This window comes from Pyrgilauda ruficollis, unplaced genomic scaffold (genome assembly GCF_017590135.1).
Source record: "Pyrgilauda ruficollis isolate IOZ18807 unplaced genomic scaffold, ASM1759013v1 scaffold14, whole genome shotgun sequence".
NCBI classification, from domain to species: Eukaryota; Metazoa; Chordata; class Aves; order Passeriformes; family Passeridae; genus Pyrgilauda; species Pyrgilauda ruficollis.
Window position 1 is genome coordinate 4,995,164 of NW_024512543.1, and position 18,526 is coordinate 5,013,689.

Genomic DNA, 18,526 nt, shown 5'->3' on the forward strand with positions numbered 1-18,526 from the left:
ACTTATAATTTTGTTTTAATCCTTCAACATTAGTGATCTCTCCTAAGCTCAACTGCTCTAAAAAGTTACACCTCACTCATTACTTTAAGCACAGCTGCTACCTATAACCTCAATTCACGTCACTCAAAATCTTTCCGCTTATTTAGATATACAAATTATCACACCAGCAGTACCACTGCAGTTTAAAATCCAATGAAAAGCTACAGAAAGTAAGACAAGAAACACAAGTGGTGCTTCACAGGAAAAAAAAACAGACCCAAAACAAAACCAAACCACCCGCAAAATGCATTTTCCTCAGCTCCCAGTTAGGAATATCTTGAGGAGTATGTTTTATAACCGTGTCCCTGAGCTCCGGGCAGCACACGGCTCCCGCCGCCCCCTCTCCGCCCCGCACAGCCGCTGCCGAGGAGGGGACAGCAGCAGAGCGCCCGCCCGCGGAGCTCCGCCCGCCGCGGCCCCCGGCACCGCCAGCGGCCTCCCCGCGCACCGCTCACCAGCAGGGGCACCCCGAAGGTCATCGTGCGGCCCCTCCACAGCCGCCGCAGCTTCTCCATCCCCCGCTCCCGCCCCACGGGCCCGGCGCCGCCCTCCCGCCTCCGGCCCGGCCCCGGCGCTTCCGGCGGGACGCGGCTCCGCTGCCACAGCGGCGCCTCCGCCGCGGCACCGCGGCCGGGCACGCCGGTTCCGCTGCGGCCCGGGCGGCGGGGCAGCGCCCGCGGCTCAGGCCGGCCCCCTTCCCTCCACACATCGCCCCGACACTCACATACCCCACACACCCCCTGACGCTTTCCTTCACAGCTCGTTGATGAGCACAGTGAGCAGGGCTAGGCAGGAGCTGCATCTTGTCGTTCTGTAGCCTGCTTTCCTAAGCAAAGAAGATTGACGACCGTGATCATCTGTTTTTCTGCGTTATAATCCCTTGTCCCAGTCAAAATGAACCAAAAAAACCTTTTAAAAACAAAGTTGGCTACAACCGTGCTAGTGAACCTCCTTACTCTGATATTTAGAGCCAACAGTCCTTCATATGGCCAGGAATGAAATGTGCTGTGCCAGCCGCCCCAACACGCCTCAGCTGCAGCCGCACGCACAGCGTTGGAGCGCTGGCCTGTTACAGGCAAGAGCAGCCATTCCCCAGGCATAGGCTGCAATGTTTTTACAAATTATTGTAGCCAGAGGTTCTGCCCCGTTCTGGTAACCTGTGACAATCACCAGATGGAAATAGGAGTCTGTCAGGTCCTCTTTTACAACTTCTGAATCACTACACAGCCTTTTCACATCCCAAGTCATTGCTGATGGCATGGGATGCGGGGCAGGGAAAAAGTGGATACAAGGCACCTGCTGCCTCAACTCAAAGAGTAATTTAAAAACATTTGAAGATGGAACATTGATGATCCCTTCCTTTGGTTTTCTCCATTATTCCAGGAAGTGGTGGAGGTACTTAATAAAGTTTTCTGACCATGTTAATTAGATAGCACATATATACAAACTAAAGAATAAAATCAAACACATATAGTAAGATAAGCTAATATTATTGCAATCTAATATCCACTAACTTGTTCTGAGAGCCCTACCAGTCTAGAGAGAAAGAAACAGAACTGAAGAATAAAAAACAGCATGGCAGGAAGTGACCATTTCTTGAGTACCTCAGTAACACAAAGGCAGCATGGGTCTGAATTCCAGAGATGCAAGATGCAAACTCTCATCTGGGAGCAGCGAGAGCAGGAGAACAGGTCTGTCAGTGCCCATCCCCACGCTGTGCTGGGCCTGGGATGAACTCATCACAGAGCACAGGCTCAGTGCTGGGAAACCTGCACACCCAGGGCCTCGGAAAGCACAAGTGTCCCTTCTAAAGAGTTTGAGTAAAATAAGCCTCAAATCACAGACTTGTGAAGAGGAAGACAACTGACCAGAAAGAATAATGTCATGAAATTAAGAGAGTTGCTACTATAGATAAAGACATGCTGAGAAATGAGGTTATTACTTGCTTCCCTCCTTTTATGCCTTCCCTAGCAACAGTTTGTTCTGTACCTTTATTATTCCAGAGTTAGGCTAACCTCACCTCCAGTCTCAGTGTCCCACCTGAATACTATTAGGTCACTACTAGAGACGTAACCCACAGCTGCTGATGCCCATGTGTAGAACTGGTGCCCTCTAATCCCAGCTTCTAAAAAGACACCAAAAGTCCTGGCTGTAAGAAGAGGGGTTAAGAGTTTGTTCCACTGCTATGAGGTGCTCTTGTTAAGATTCATACGGTGGTTTTTTTTTCATTGATAACTGCTGTTGATATTTAAAATTTTCTACATGGTGTTATGCAGAGAAAGCAGCAAGAGAAAGTAGATGTGTAATTAAATACAAATATGATATAATTATGTAATAACAACAATTTTGTAATAATTGGAAGAATAATAAAAAAGCCTAAGACAAACATGCTGAGCCAGAGATGAACAGTAAATTAGGTTGTTAAAATGTCTTACTGTTTAATAATCTAAAATGCTATTAAATTACAGAGGTAAAGCCATCATCAATATATATTTTATTTCCACAGTGTCACTTTGTTCTTTTCATTATTGGTTGATCAGTCACCTTGAACAGAGAGTTTTGAAGATTGGAATATATTCTGGGTTTGATTTACAGCAGAGGTTTGATGCCTCCTTGATGTGGCCCATATTGTCATAAACAGGTAGACAAACATAAAAGTGGGTAAACAAACATCTGGGTGTTGTTATGACATTCACAGCTTGCCCCAAATGTTGTTCCCAATATTTCAAGCACATATTTATGTTCCCAAGTAGGTTTTCTTGTCCAGGTTTTCATCCAGTTAAGCATTTTTTACTTTGTGAAGTACTGTGAGAGGGTTTTCTGTGTGAAATGTGACTCTGGAGCCCATCTCCTAGATGTATACATGATGCTTCATTGAAGGTGCAGAGCAGAAACACAACGGTGATTGCTGACTGGTCACAGCAAAGGGAACAAGGTGTTTCTGACTGCAGTTGCCCTGGCCTAGACAAATGCTCTGGGAAAGCCTCTTCTCACTTTCCCCAGAGAAGGACCTTTAAAATTCATTGCACATAATGTGCTGCTGGCTGTTGGCAGAAACCCTGGGAACTTCAGACAAATGAAGCTTGCAATGCTGCAATGGTTTAGGCTGCAATGACCACAACTGCAGGGGAATACAGAGTGAAATGGTACATTGTGCAATATGGTTTCTGGGCAGTGGCATGGAGATCATGATGGAAATCACATTAAATATCGCTGGACAAGGCATACTAATCAAGATCGGTATTGGACTGGTTACCAGGAACTGCAGAATTGCTCACAATGCAGCATTGGCTGTGGGTAGCCAAGGTTAGTAAGGAACATGACTTTAGTTCAGTACAGAACTTGCAGCAGTTTGTACAGAGGATGAAAATGAGAGGCATGTTTTAAAGGTGTTGTTGCCTAAACACACATCACTTCAGGAGGCAATGGAATGAGGCCATCCTGTGAGTTTCATTTCCATCCAGTAGATCTCTCCAGAGCCTCCTGCTTCACTAAGGGCATGCACATATAACAAACCATTAAATGTTGTCTGTGCAGACATGATGCACATCATAGCTGAGACCTTCAGCCCTGAAAGCACACACTCCTGTATACCTGAGCTAAAGAAACAGCTGGTTGGATTTATCATACATTTGTGACTGAAAAAAGGAAACAACCAACATCTTAAGGGCTTGTAGTTCCCTCTGAGTTCAGGATGGAAGTCCTGACTTGGTAGTAGCTGTTGAGAACACAATTTCTAAAATGGCAACTCCCTCTCAACACAGTGCCTGTTCCTTTTTCATCCTCCTTTATGTAGCCAAGAGAAGTTGCAAGGGAGGGAGGGGACCTGGATTTCCCCTTTCATTCTTTCCTACACCTTCTGACTAGAATTCCTAGTGAGGTAATTGAGTGGAAAAGTTAGTGTACTTGTCCTTTTCTCATTCTGTGCTTTCTCATCAGCTGTCAGAATTAGCATAAATACATCCAAGGACTAGATTCTTGTCAGGAGCCAGCTTGGAGAGGCCAATGAGCCAGCTCTGCCCATTTTTCATTCCACTGAAATAGTGCACACAGTGGAAGGCACCATGGTGGCCCATGCATTGAAGGGTCATTTGTGCTTTCCAGATGTGGCCCTAAGTTTCCCCCTCTACCTCCGAAAAGGGAGGAGAAAGGAACAGGCTGACATTCTTTGGCTTCACCATTTGTTTTTTACCTTCTTGGGTTGGCTTGAAAATAGGCCAGGGAGGGATGGCTCTGAAGCCATGTTTTTATGTCTGTGAGTACAGGAGGAAAACCTGAAGGAAATACTGCCCTTCCAAACAGATTCACTCTCCTCTTCCTTGTGCTCAGGAAGGCCATTTTCCCAAATACAGCCAGCAAATATCAGCTAGGAGAGAGATTCCCTGGGGAATCGGGGGCGGGGGGGGAGGGGCAGGGGGAACCAGGAACACTGCCTAGGATTAGGAAAACTGAGAGGGATCTGTGCCAAAAAGCACCAATATGGTTGAGTCACCTCTGCATCTACTTAGTAGCTGCCTCTAATCACCACAGCCCCATGCTCTTTTTGACCCCAAAGAAAAGCCACAGTAACACATTCATTTTCGAGGTTCTTTGTTATTATTTTCAAGAGCAGGACAATCATTTACGCTCTTAAATTTGAGCACTGAAAACAGGTGGTTGTAGAACAGGAGCACCTTTCATTTGTCCTTCACATGATTTAGAAACCTGATAATTACAAAAGGGATGGATCTTAGTGGAGTTTGTTGCTGGTCTAAGAGATGAGAAGGTTGAGTTCTGGCTCTGGTTCCTTCACTGGGTGTGGTCAGGTGATTTGTCATTGGGGAAGCAAAAACCCAGTCAAAATAGAGAAGAGGCTGCTGGGCTTAAATGGGTGAGGGAAAGATAAAAAGATAAAACAGTTCCAGAGAAGGAACATCACAGTATGTGCGCTCTGCCCATACACATGATCTCATGCCTGAGAGAGTCAGCAGTTCTCTGTAGATCAAGGATCATGGAGGCCCCTGGAGGTGAATACAGTTTAGTCACCACGATCCTCAGTTCTGTGTTGGGGTTTACAGTCATTTTGCCAAGCAACTGTAGTGGCAGTCCTTGGAAAAGGGACTGAAGCGGAAAGGGTCTTCTCTCCCCTGTGTTTTCTGTTGAAGAGAGAAACCAATGTATGCAAAAGGATGTGAGAAATAAATACAAGAGAGCAGGGATGTTATCTGGGGGCAAACTAGGCAGTTTAGACCCGTGTATGTCTACAGGTTCGTGATGTGCCTGAGGCTGAGGGGGCTGCAGAGGTGGAGGGGGACTCCTCATCCGTTGTGTCCCCTTGTTCCTCCTTGTGGAGACCAAGGCTGATGTGGCTCTGCAGGGCTGCTGGGGTCAGCCATTCCTTGGGGAGGCAGCTCTGGAGGAAGGGGATGCACGAGCTGAAGTAGGCCAGGCGGTTCACCCAGCGGGGGATCTCTTTCCCACATAATATCTGTGGAGTAAACCAAAAGGGAGCATGGTTAATAGTACCAAAGCAAGCGTAGAGGCAATGTCATCCACACCACCACCTCAACAGGGCCAATTCCCTGTTGTTCAGAACAGAAAGGAGCATGTCCTGCAGTCAGAAACAGCCGTAACTGCCAACTTGCACACTGACATGCACAGGGACGCCCGCCAGCTGTAGGTCTTGTCAGCATCATAACAGAGACCGGAAAAACAGTTCATGGCCCTCAATGGCTTTGGTGACTCTGTTCTCTAGGCAGTCCATGGGTAAAAGAACATTCCTGCTGGTGCTTCTCAACCGAGACAATGACATTCCTTTAGCAAGTAGCTCAAAAAGTCTGGAAAAAAATATTTAAGCTGTTGCTGGCCAGACCTTGAGGAGCCCAGAAGCTGAGTATGACTAGGTAGATGGAGATGCCTTAGAAGCTGTTCTTGTTTCTCCCTTTTCTTCCTTGGGCTGACACAGTGGTTCAGTCAAATTATCAAACCTGGCATCCTTTTCCTATCCTACCATACCACCCTCTAATTTCTCCTCATATGGTATTTCCTAATATGGGGGGGAAAGCAACAAGAAAAAACCCCAGCCTAGGTTGTAAGTATCTCTGTTCCATCGTACACTGATTTGGATTACACTCTGCTAGCACAGATACTGTTTTCCAAGGTCATGTCTAATTCAGCACAATGAAACATCTTGTTTCATACTGCAGACCCTTTCTCTGTAGCATTTAGCCATGCAGACATACAGGTGCCAGATTTTAATAGCTGTATCTGGCTTAGACCACATAAAATATGTTTCCCTTTACATTTTACTATATGCCTTACCAGGCACAGAAGAGACACAGGGAACTGATCAGTAGGCATGCCTCAAGAGCCTGTCTTTAGTAAATTTACTGCCTCTGTGTAGGGCCCTCCACTGGTATACTAGAGCCTAAAGTCTGTAGCAGGTTGAGGAGTCATAATACCTGAATTCTCCTTCCCTCCCTGTGTTGTTTCCCATGGAGCAAGAGAGACAGAGAGGAAACTCCACCCCACAGACTTTGTCCCACAATTTACATGAATTAGTGGTTCCAGGGTTGTCCATACTGTACCTTTTGCCAATACTAAATTCCTCTGCTCTTCCTCCTACCCACTTTCTGACTAAAACTACACTTAATTTAATACTAAGTACTGCAAAAACTCAAAGGGTGTTTGTCTGGAGTCCACTAAGATGACAATTTGGTGAGAAGTCTCTTATAGGCCAGGTAATGTAGAGCTTAGAGGTTTCAAGAAGTTTTCAGGGAGAATGGAACATTTTCCAGAGGATAAGCTGTGCTGTGTTACAGCTGTTACGGCTGCCGAGCAGCTGTTCCTTTCTGCATATGGCCTGGGCAGAATGCTCCAAGCTCCACTCCAACAGTCACCTTGAGCATAAGGGAATCAGCTTGCTCCAACAGTGTGGTGTTTCCAATGAGGTGTGGAGAAGGCAGCAAACCTGTGACTGTGCTAATTTGACTACAGAACTCACTTTATTTTGACACGCATTGTTTAAAAATCAATGTGTGAAATTGGAGACATTATCATTAGGTATCAGAGAATGAGCAAAGCCATTTAGCTGCTAAAATTACTTGCAAGCATAGACTGTTCTTTACCTAATGCACTCCAAGGACTTCTATTTCAGTTCTCACCAATGCTGCATTCCACTTAACCTTAGACACAGCTATATGAATCTGTATTTCTGAAATTTTTAATCTGGAGACACTTGCTTAATTAACAATTTTTTATCTCCATCTAGATTCCCTGATTTCCATTGCTAGAGCTATTGCCTGAACCTATAAGTGGATAACCTCTCCACATATGCTTGAGACTCATTCATAGAAAATTTGCTGATCCATTTGATTTTCTCATCAGACATATCAGACAATTTTCACAGGAATGCTGTTGAAGTTTAAGACTCTATTTGATATGTTCTACTCAAACATTTTTTACCTACACTACACTACTTTGACCTCAGCCAATCACAAGTCTCACTACAATTTCCCTCAGATTTTGTAGCATTCCTCTTTCTTCCTCTTCAGGAACTTAGGCAACATATTGCCATAGAAAATGACTCAGGCTCCTTGTGATGTAGGCATGCATGTGAGTTTAGTTCTCAAGCAGTTTAAAGTTTTAATTAAGACTTCCTCCCAGATATTAATAGATAGAACAATGAAACCAAGGTAAGATTCTTTGAAAAATTAGCTGAAATAACAGAACAGCATAAGGTAAGATGGCCTGAAATGGAAATACTGTTTTTAAGAGTTGGGTTCATTTTCTAAGCACATCCCCTAGCAACTGAAATAGCACTTCCCAATGTAGAAGCAATGCTGAGGTGTTTGCCTTTTTTTTATAGGAACTTCTTCACCCAGAATGAATCAATAAGGCAAGGAAGAGCCAGAAAAAGAATGAAGATGTGTGGGCATCGGGGCACCAGGCAACAAAGGGCAGTTTGTGGAGCTCAAGGATAACGATGAAGTCAAAGTGGTTTCTCTTACCTCAGTCTTGCTTGTCATGTCACATCTTGTCAGTGTAGCCTCATTACTATTCCATGGCAGAGCACAATGTTCAATAGGAACAAAAGGGCAATGGCAGGGAATGCTACCAACACTACAGTCTGCTTCTGTGTTTTTCACTCCTTGACGTAAAGCACATTGTGCTGGAGCATCCAGCAGTGCTTAGCTAATGGAGAAGTATCAAGTGAACCTGGCTGCCATGGGATTAAGCCAATAGAGTTTAAATAAAACAGCACAAGCAAGATGAAGTGGGTGTTTTCCAACTGCATATGAAGTCACAGAAAAATCTACCTACTGCAGCTCTTCTGAGAAACTCTCCACTGAAAACCGCTCACTGCAACGATAAATTCACTGAATGCTGTCACCACCCATTGTTTCTATCAGCAGAACCCTTTTTCTAATGCTTTTAGAGTTGAAGATTTCACATGGGGTGTTTTTGTTGAAGAAGAGGGGTTTTCTCTGTTGAAGGGGATTAACTTATCTGTGCTATGTCATGTACTAACTCTGACAGGAGATGTAAATAAATGATAAACTGTTACAGGTCAGAAATTGCAGCAAGCACAACTTCTGATTGCCTGAGACCAGTTCTCGCTTCAGGCACTTGGGCAAAGGCTACACATACTTGCAGCTTCCACTGAGCAGCACCTGCTGACAGAAAGCCAAGTCTCCCATAGCTGCAGCTTCTTCTGGGAACTCTGTGTAAGAGCTGCGAGTGACCCAGCTGGCACCTGCAGAGTCAAGTGGAAACAGCCATTCAGCCATCCATGGCTGAAGCCAAATGGGCAGGAGAAATGGGACCTGACCATTTGGGTGCTTTTTCTAGGCAACTGTCAAATCCACAGCAGGATTTCAACTCATCAATAAACAACTAATTTGGAAGATGGAAATATCCTCCAAATATCTTAAGCTGTATAATTTTGTACTAAACAGGCAAATGCACAAACTGGTTAAAATTTACAAACTGCTTTGCACCCCCTCCCCTCCCCTAAGTGACCTAGGAGCTACCTGTCCCTGCTGGGCAAGGCTTTAACACTTCCCTGTAAAGCTTTGCAGTGAGCAGGGGAACAGCCTAGCAGCTGGGCAATGAGGGCTGAAATGCCATTCAGCAATGGAGGATGCTGAGTCTCCTGCCTTCTAGAAGACACCGTTATCAATGTGCTGCATTTTGAGAGGGCTTTGGTTCTATGGGCGTATACTAGATATTATCTGATAGTCTAATAGGATGAGCCTCTTTCAAAATATAGAGAAAAGCTGATCAGTTGTAGATCCTAAGAGAAAGCTCTCAAATGTAATACGTTCTGTGCTGTGCTGGATGATGCAACTGGGGGCAATTCAAACCATGCATAGAAGTGTAACTTGGGGCACTGAGGATATTTTTGTAAGTGAGCCCTCTCAGGGGGCACCATGTAGTGCTCCAATCCATGAAAATCAAGATGAACAGAAACAACATAACGTTCCTCAAACAATACAAGCTAACTACTTCAATTCTTGTCTTCAGACTGAGGCTTGGAGAGTTCAGCGCTGTTGAACCACCTGCTGCCTCTTCCACTTAGCAGCCTTGCTAAAGATGAGATGGCATCCACGTGGGACATGTATGCATTTGAGCTACTCTCCAGAATTCCCCTTGGTGTCTCTTAAAGAATGCAGAGGAGTTTTATTGGCACTTGAGGAGTCTAACACACACCTCAGAGCAATTTAAGAGCAAAGGCTTTAGAACTCATAAGGAATCATTACAGTATTTGCATTAAATGGCTCCTACAAGGACTACACAATACAGCATAGGTTATCCTCATCAGAATTTCAGAATAAGGCCATTAGATGCAAACCAGCATATCTGCCCAGGCAAGGCCTGCAGACTATGCTAGAGCAGCCAAAACACATATGTAGAAAGAGAAAATGGCAATTCAATCCATGCAGTTCTTTGACACATCCAGAATAAACCAGTAACCCAATGCACAGGGACATCTTTTTGCCACCTCATGAAAACTAACCTGGCAGCATAACTGCCCAGTGCTGGCAGAGCTGAGGGAGCTTGAGTGCATCAACAAGGAATATACCTATAGCTCTGCACCCCAATCAGCTGCTGCACATAGTGTGTACACTGAAAAAAACATTTCTGAGACAGAACGGACATCCACCTTCACAACACACCTGAAGGTACAGTCTCACCTAGGTGGACTTGGCATGCTAGGATCAATTGCTTGAAACAGATTTATAGTATACTTACTGTGTAAAAATTACAGTTTCTACTCTAGGGAATTTAAGTAGCCTGTGGGAATCAACAGAATAGATGAAGTGCCGCTGGGCTGTAAAGCTGCCTGCAGCACATGTTCAGCAGAGCCAGGAATGGCCTGTGACTTACAGAGGAAAGGCTATAGCTGAGAAACTGTAGATGAGGATAAATGAGCTCAGTAATGAAGCTGTGTTCTGGGAGGTAGCAACCTGAGCCAAAGTCAGGAAGGTAGAGCCAAGTCAAAGGAATTTTAAATTATTTTAAGCAACTGAAATGCCCCCATTCTCCTATGCAATCCTTTTTTGTCCTGCAACTCCTACAGGTCTTCTCCAGGACCATGGGCATTGTAAAGTAGAGGTAACATCTGCACCATCTATCAGAGACTAGCCAGGAGTGAGGAAAAAAGGAAAGCATTGAAAGGAGGAACCTGTGGTCTTGCTGCCCTTGTGAAGCTAGTTAGAAGCATAACAGTCACTTCTGTGGACATGTGGTAGAAGGACAGAGTTGTCTTTCTGCAGCAGTCTGCATGCACAGATGATGGGGTAGGTAGCTCTGGGTCAAATGAGACAGCGGGCTCATAGCACCTCAGCACTCACAGCACTGTTTCAGCTTCACTGGCCAGGCCACCAGTGGAGAGACAGTGGCTGCAAGTGTGATACCTTGTTGAACCACATTCAGAGCTGAGTTCCGAGTGGCATCACTGATTAGTCATGTACCAACACTGCAGCATGGCAGTGCCCTCTTGAGTGTGAAGGTCTTTATAACAAGCACTTGTAAGTACAGCCAACAGCTTCAGGGTGATAGGGTAGGTAGCAAGTGGCCTCATAACAGATGACTATTTGGTGAAAACTCGTATAATCGAGTCTGGGCTTGTTAATGGCATTTAAAATAAAGAATCTCCCACCAAATGAATGAACAACTGCAATTCATTCCTGTTATCATGATGGCAAGAAGAGGAATTGCCTTCTCCTAGCAGATGCTGTTTCAAGACCTCTGGCTGAGAACAGCTGTTGCTTAACAAGGTCATCCTTTCAAGTGTTGTGGACATGCTCAGCATGACCTGGCCAACCCATATGCATAGAGGGACAGACATTAAGGGTGTCTATTTTTTCCATATTTTTCCATAGCTATTTCTATTTTTGCATAGCTAACCAGAAAAATCTTGTGTTTCAGTCTCAAGCCTTGTTTCCTAACATTAGTGAGAATCAGGTTGCTGAAGATGGAGATACAATGAGGAGGGAGAATACAGGAACTCTGAGAAATAAAGTTCTTCATTATGACAGTGTTGACAGGACTCCTAAGCAAAAGGTTCCAGTCTCAAAAGCCTTTCAACTTATTCAAAGAGTTCATTACACTCCTCACACTTTTCATTTATTATCGGGCTGTGCTCAAAAGGACAGGGGTATTTTTTGCCATCTTCATTCATGGAAAGGAGGCACTGTTCTCAGGCATTTGCACACACACAGACTCAAAGGCTCCATGAGGGTGTAACTAGGAATGAACACCCCAGACAGTGTAAATTAATCTAGCCCTAAGATATTATGCTCATTTATAACAGATAAGGAAGCAGTTTGTTAAGTTTGCTAAGTTTGTTAAGTTTGCCAAGTTTGTTAAGACAGATGCAAAAGCAGATAAAATAGGTGGATAAACCCACCACATTTACACCAGCCCCAGAGAACTTAGCATATTTTTCTTTTGTTAAATTTCCTCTTAAAATATCTTCACTTTTATGGATCACATTGTATGGAAAACCTAAAATAGCTGCACAGGTATATATTGCAACAAAATCAGACTTTTTGCAAAAAATTGATATGATGTGCTAAAATCTTGCCATTTTGGGGGGGGTGGGGGGGGGTGTTGATTTCTGTTTCAAATTACCTGCCAACTCATATTGTTCCCCTGCACAAAGAGATAAATGGGGAAAGAAGATGGACTGAGAGCTGAAAAGTACATATAAAAAGTTATCCCAGTAGCAATTTTTGTTGGGCTATTCAGGATAGCAAGGCTATAGAAGTTAACAGTGGAGGGAAAAACATTTTTATAGAAGTCTTCATTCTAAGAAATTCCCAAAGACTTTATAAATTTCAACTTATACACAACCTACACTTAGAAATGTTGTTTTACTGCTGCAGAGACACCACATCAGGAATGCAATACAGCAATTTATTAACTGCATGCAGTCAAAACTGTGCATGCATATAGGCAGAAGCAAGATGAAAGATGAAAAAATACATCCATCTGAAAACATGAGTATAAATTTATGGGTGCAGGGCATCTTTATAAATAAGCTTCTTTGAAACATATGTGGCAGCTAAAAACCAGAAAACAAACACAGCCTGTTCTCCATGGAGCTAACAACATTCAAAGGCTGCTGCAATGAAGCAAGTCTTTCCATCAGCTTCACTGAGGACTGGCTCAGGCACCAGGAAATAAAGCTTTCCTAATGTTCTTTCATGTCCTGTAGCTGTTTATTTGTTTGTTTCTTCATTTTCTGCTGTCTTTTATGTCTGTTTGGTGCTTTGTCTCTCCAACCATTAACAGAATTGCACATAGGTTTTCACTCAACAAAACACCTACCTCCTCTGCAACAGAAGCAACTAAGGAAGACATCAGCATTATTTGTCTACTTAGGATTTGCTAAAGTTTGGTTTTTATAAACAGCTTTTGCTGCTTTTGACTGTGACTCAAATGCCACCTGAACCTCCTTTCTCTGTGATAACTTTCAGGCTAAGAAGAGCTTCCTAGATTTTAATAACTTTATGATAAGAAGTCACATGTGCCTGGAGATGGACCTGAAAAGCTTTAGTCTTGAATTATTCACTGATTATTTTAAAACTGTTCTTATTTTATCCTTGATTCAGAAAACCTACCTTATTTCAGAGAATTGCTGAAAGTCAAGCTTCTCTGAAGAAAGCAGGATTCTGATGTAGGTTTGTTATGTGCTGTCAGTTTTGCTGTGGCTGAAAAAGGATGGGTGAATATTCAAAGAGAAAATAATATGTACTAACTACCATCTCCTGTCACTTCAGCACAGCTCCACTCTCTCCACATGTAAAATACAATCCCTCTGTTCTACCAAAACTCCAGCCACGTTGACAAAGGACAGCTGGGACAGCCACACCATCAGGGAAGCATACACCAGACACAGCTGTACAGCCAATCACAGAGATGTCTTCTGCTGCACTGCAGTTACAAGAGATGCATATTTCCTGCTATCACACTGACATGCAATGACAATGCCTCCCTCTGCTATTATCAATAGGACACATCTCTACCAATAATACAAAGGAAGGGGTAAAGAAGCCTTAGCACCCATCCTAGACCCAGTGATCTGCCTTCCAAGCAAACTTGATCATACCAGCATCATTTCCTGCCTCTCAAGGAGATTCAGGTGTGTGGCTTTACCAAGCATTTCCATCTGGCATGCAGGCTTAATAATATCCCTGTGGTGCCAACATCAATATGGGTGTGCTAGATGCCTGCAGCAGTCCTTGGTAACCACCAAGATCCACTGTGCAGACTCCATCTGTTAATCTTCAGGGTATTTCCTGCTGGAGACCATCCTTTTAGGCTGATTTGAGAGAGTCTTGGAGACTTCAGGAGACTAGAAGCTACTTACCTCCCAGGCTGAGCATTGTAGGGCTGCAGCTCTAGGACTCTCGCTGCAAACTATTTGATTGGTACAGGATTCATAATCCCTGCCTTCTAGAATCCAGCCTCATCCAGGATGCTAAAGAATTTTCCAAGGCTAATTTCAGCCACTTCAAATGCTTAGAAGACTCTCTTTCTCTTCTTTGCCAACAAGGAATAGGCCCAGCTTACTCTGTTAACCTCCAGGTGTATTTTCCAAGGCCACTTCAGCCCAAGGACAAGATCACCAGTTCTCGGAAATAATCTTCTCTTTCTAGAAACTTCTGAAAAGGCTACAACTTCAAAATGAGCTTCTAAAACAACAAGGACAAAAATTGCAATTTAGACCTCTCTCTTCTTCTGCTGAAATGTGTTATCTCCCTGTTTGTGTAAATAATTAAGGTAGGACAGTTCCCACAGGAGAGGCTGAGGGATTCCCTACTTTAGAACATCTTGTGGCTGATATTCAAGAGAACTTTTCCTGAAATGTAGGACAAAAGGTAAATAAATCCTTAGTCCAACTTGCTCTCCTGCACCTCAGCAATCTCCTGTCTTTCAGTTACTTGTGAATGAGTATGTCTCATCAGCTAGAAGTTCTGTTTGAACCCACAAAACATCCTAGCAATAGTTTTATTAAAACTATCAGATCCTTCTAAAAGGCTCTGCTTTTGAATACCTGGTTTACTCCAAAAATCCTAGTTCAACTCTAATAATGAGCTCAAATTTTAACCATTTGTCCAGATGGCATCTTTGAGTCCTGTCCTTTAGATCCAATCACTTGGATCAAGAAATGCTAAGCAATAAGGAAACATTTGCTATTTAAAGCAGTAAAGGGGTGAAAAGGGTCAGTAGGTACAAAAGGAAGCTGGATAATGAGATACCAATCTGTTTTCCCAAAGAGTTTTTAATTAATGAAATCCAAATGACCTTAAAAGGCCTTCTGAAGAATGATCAAATATGGGCACTAGCTTCACAGTTGGGTGTGATGTTTTTTAATAGGTTTCTCTGGGTTTAAGAGAAAGACTAGGTAATTTGGGAAGAAAATAGGGATTTTTGACAGTGCTTCATCACCCCTCAGTGGTGTAGTGGGATTCTGCTTTCATAAACTCTGAGGGAATTCATGCCAGACCATTCAAGTGTTTCTCAGAGTTTACAAAGGGTTTTGATCTTTTCCAGTACTTAAGATAAATTACTCATTCAAATCAAAAAGCGATTATTCCTCTTTCAAGAAGATGAAGGAAAGATATCATACAAGAATAAAACCTTTTGCCACTGCCATCCTCAGGTAAAGCTCCAGCATCAGCAATTTCTAAGGCAAATCAAAAATCACTGCCTCTCAATTAATTTCCTAATTATAATGAACCTCAACTTCATATGTTATCAAAAGGCCCCATAAGACCCACTGACTTCATTGCTTTCCCACCACTAGTAAGGCTTTTGGGGACTAAAAGGGGCTGCCTTCCCTGATGCTCAGAAGCCACACTTCTTTGATAATAATGTGCTGTATGTCCTATAGCAAGGTACTGGAGGGTTTCCTTAAATAGGGATAGTTGCTTGGCAGTAATTACATTAATGAAAGGAGAAGGAGTGGTTTCCTTGAGTCATTTAACTTATCTTCCAGTTATGGTGCTGATTCAGAGGTGTTTTTCTCCCTTCCCGTGGCGGTTTGTCCTTTTCTGAGATGTGTTGTAGCAACTGTCGTCACTCTGGTAAGAACACAGCTCCACAGCTTATTTAGAAAACTGCAGAAGCATAGAAAATTGCTGGTGAGAAGTCAAATGAGTTGTCTTCTGTTTGTGAATGGGCTAAGAAGCAAAAGTTTTTTCAGAGTCTTTAAGATCCAGTGACGTGTGATCCTTACACTCAGCACTGAGGAATATCACCAGACTGGAGAAGAACCTCAAAGCAGTAAACCTTCATCCTCCCTCTGATCCTCTAGTTGCTGCTATCTCCTGTGCAGAAGCTGTCCTCAGGCACTGTACACTCAGCATATGCCCACCCATCCAAAGGGTTCAGATTCTTATATTCCCAAACTCAAACCCTGTCAGTCAACCTTCCACCTTTATGCATATTTGGAAGTACAAGCTGTGCCAAGTGGGCTTTTGCCTCATCCAGGAGCTGCCTTCCACAAGTCCAAATTCTGTTGTAGGCTAGCAGGGAAACCATGAGCCATGCTCTTGCACTGAAAAGAGCCTTCTGACAGCAATTTCACAATTCCCTATGTCTGCATGCTCCTGCCCTAACTTATACCCAAAGAACAGACTTGGTGACAAAGTGTATAACTGAAAGTCCTTCTTGGCACGTCACATCATAGTTTCTTGTGGCCTGCTGCTGCAGTGACCAGTGCTTCTGCAAAGCAGTGGCAAGGACAGGACCTAAGACCTTCAGGTCCTTGCAAGGGAACTTACAGTACAGGAATTTGAGTTTGGCTTTTCCCTGCCTTTATGTCTTCTTTAGAGCAATTTGTAACTTCTGTCATTTTTCTATCTCACATCTCCATGTTCTAAAAAGAATCAGGAAATTCAACAGTTCACATTATGGAAAGAACTAATTATTTTAGCCTTTTATTTTTGTTCGAAGATGCTTTTCTAATGTTCAAAAGCCAGTATTTTTTACCATCTGGCAGAATTTAAACAGTCTTTTTCATCTGCCAGGACAACTCATAAAGAACGTAAATATTTTGCAATTACTCGAAGGGCCCTTTGAACATATTGCTGTAGGTATACATTGGGGAGGATTGCAGGGGATTGTTAGGAACAAAGTAACTTAAAACAGCTAATCAAACAGAAGGGCTTTTTCCAATCTTGACATAGTCCTAACAGAATTCTCCTCACATGCATAACTTAATCAGAATGAAACCCCACTGGAGTACTAAAGCACAGAATAGTACATAAACTCTGAATAGGACGTGAAGTTTGAGATCTGATGATGATGGCTTCACTGATTTTTCTTTGCATAAATTGTAAGCATAAGTCCTCCAAAGGGATTGCCCATCCTCTTGGACAGTTTCTTCAGAGAGTATGATACTACTTGATTTTGGGGACTGTCAGCATAAGCACTGTGAAAGGAGTAAGCTTCTTGCAGGCAAGTTGCTAATCCCAGTTGATGGACCTCTTCATTTTAACCCACAAACAATTTGCTGAAGAGGTTTATAAATGCAGGTATCATGACATCACGTTGCAGGAATCAAGTGGCTGAGGCCACCTTGACTAGATTTTGGCTGCTTGACTCAAGGACCTCTCACATTTTCACACTGACATAGATGGTGAGGGTAAAGGGAGGCTGCAAAGGGGTATGAAGTGGTGTGTAAAGAGTGACCTTAAATTGGAGCTGGGCAAATGCACAGAGAGTGCATCAGATTTCTTTCTTATGATAATCCGTCAGGAAATTATGCCCAGCTTTGCGTCAGAACTTCCTTCAAAACTAATTAAAATGCTGTGCAGACACTTGTGTTTTCTGATAGTTCTTCACTTCTTGAATAACCCAAAGTTCCTGGTGAAAAAGAATCCACAGGAAGAGACTCCTGATCATGCAGCATGTTCACTTACTGAGAAAGCTGCCATAAAATGGCATTAGAGATGAAGTCTGAACTGCTGCAGCTAAAACTGCAGCATTCTTTGTTTCCAGAGAAGCTGCTTTGTGAGTAAACCAAGCCATGCCTCTTTGTTCCAATGGTTAGAAGTCCATAGGGAACTGGCAAAGCAGGGAGAGAACTAAGTCTTGAGCAAGTTAAATATGCTCAACAGCGTGCAGTAGGGGAGTAAGGAATCTTCAGAGCTGAGTGGCAATGAGAGAGTAGCAAAGAAAGCCCCTTGCAGCTTACAAGTGATGCGGGCAGGAAGTTCAGAAGACTCAGAAGAGATGTGTGGATTCAGGGAGAGGCTCAATGCCACAGCAGCACACAACGAGGCTGCAATTGCACTGCAAGGTGAGTTTTTTCAGAGGTAGATAGATCAAAGGCATGCCCAGTGGTTAAGTACAGCTTAGCTGCCCATGATGTACTTCTATAGCCCAGGGATTTTTCAAGGTGCATGGCCAAATGCCAGAGTGGCAGTCACAGGTCCAGACATGCCCCTAACTATCAGCAGTCAGCCTGCATGTAGCTCTTAAACTGTTAGCAGTTATCATGGGGAGACGCAAGGCATCATCATATTAAATGCGAATTGAGAGAAAAAATGTTTCCTAAACAGATGTAGATGGAAGATTTCTGAATGGATGTTCTATTTGTTGAGAAAACACAGGTAAAGGAAAAGAAAACAAAAAAAATCTGAAAATAAAGTCTTGTTTCAGTCCTTCTGAGGATGAAGAACCTGTCCTACAAGTCCTGGCAATTGGATATGTGACTGTTTTCTTACAACATGATTCCAAGGAAACTGATCCAGGAGGGAGAGCCAATCTTACAGCTCCTTTCCTTTCTCTCTGCAAAATTGTGACCCTGGCCAGTAGCACACGTGGCTACATTTACCCTCAGTCTGTAAGACCAGATGGCGTTATCCCCCCAGCCCATGGCCCTGCCACAGGGACAACCCCTGTATGGATACTAATTAGCAAGCCCACAGCCAGCTGAGGAAATTAGGGAACACAGCTCCCTAGCACAGGGCCTACAACCCTCAAGGCT

General features: G+C 43.5%; 2 protein-coding genes across 2 annotated transcripts in view; both read right to left on the reverse strand.

Moving 5' to 3' along the window:
- LOC121349448 (cytochrome c oxidase assembly protein COX16 homolog, mitochondrial) overlaps positions 1–604 on the reverse strand; it is a 45,998-nt gene extending 45,394 nt beyond the window's left edge. The window contains exon 1 of the mRNA XM_041459888.1: positions 495–604. Within this exon, the coding sequence (XP_041315822.1) occupies positions 495–554 (60 nt within the window). The 5' untranslated portion in view covers positions 555–604. The remainder of the gene's footprint in view (positions 1–494) is intronic.
- Positions 605–5,263: 4,659 nt separating this feature from the next.
- Positions 5,264–18,526, reverse strand: part of LOC121349533 (deubiquitinase DESI2-like) — a 50,565-nt gene continuing 37,302 nt past the window's right edge. Inside the window, exon 5 of the mRNA XM_041460078.1 lies at positions 5,264–5,506. Within this exon, the coding sequence (XP_041316012.1) occupies positions 5,264–5,506 (243 nt within the window). The remainder of the gene's footprint in view (positions 5,507–18,526) is intronic.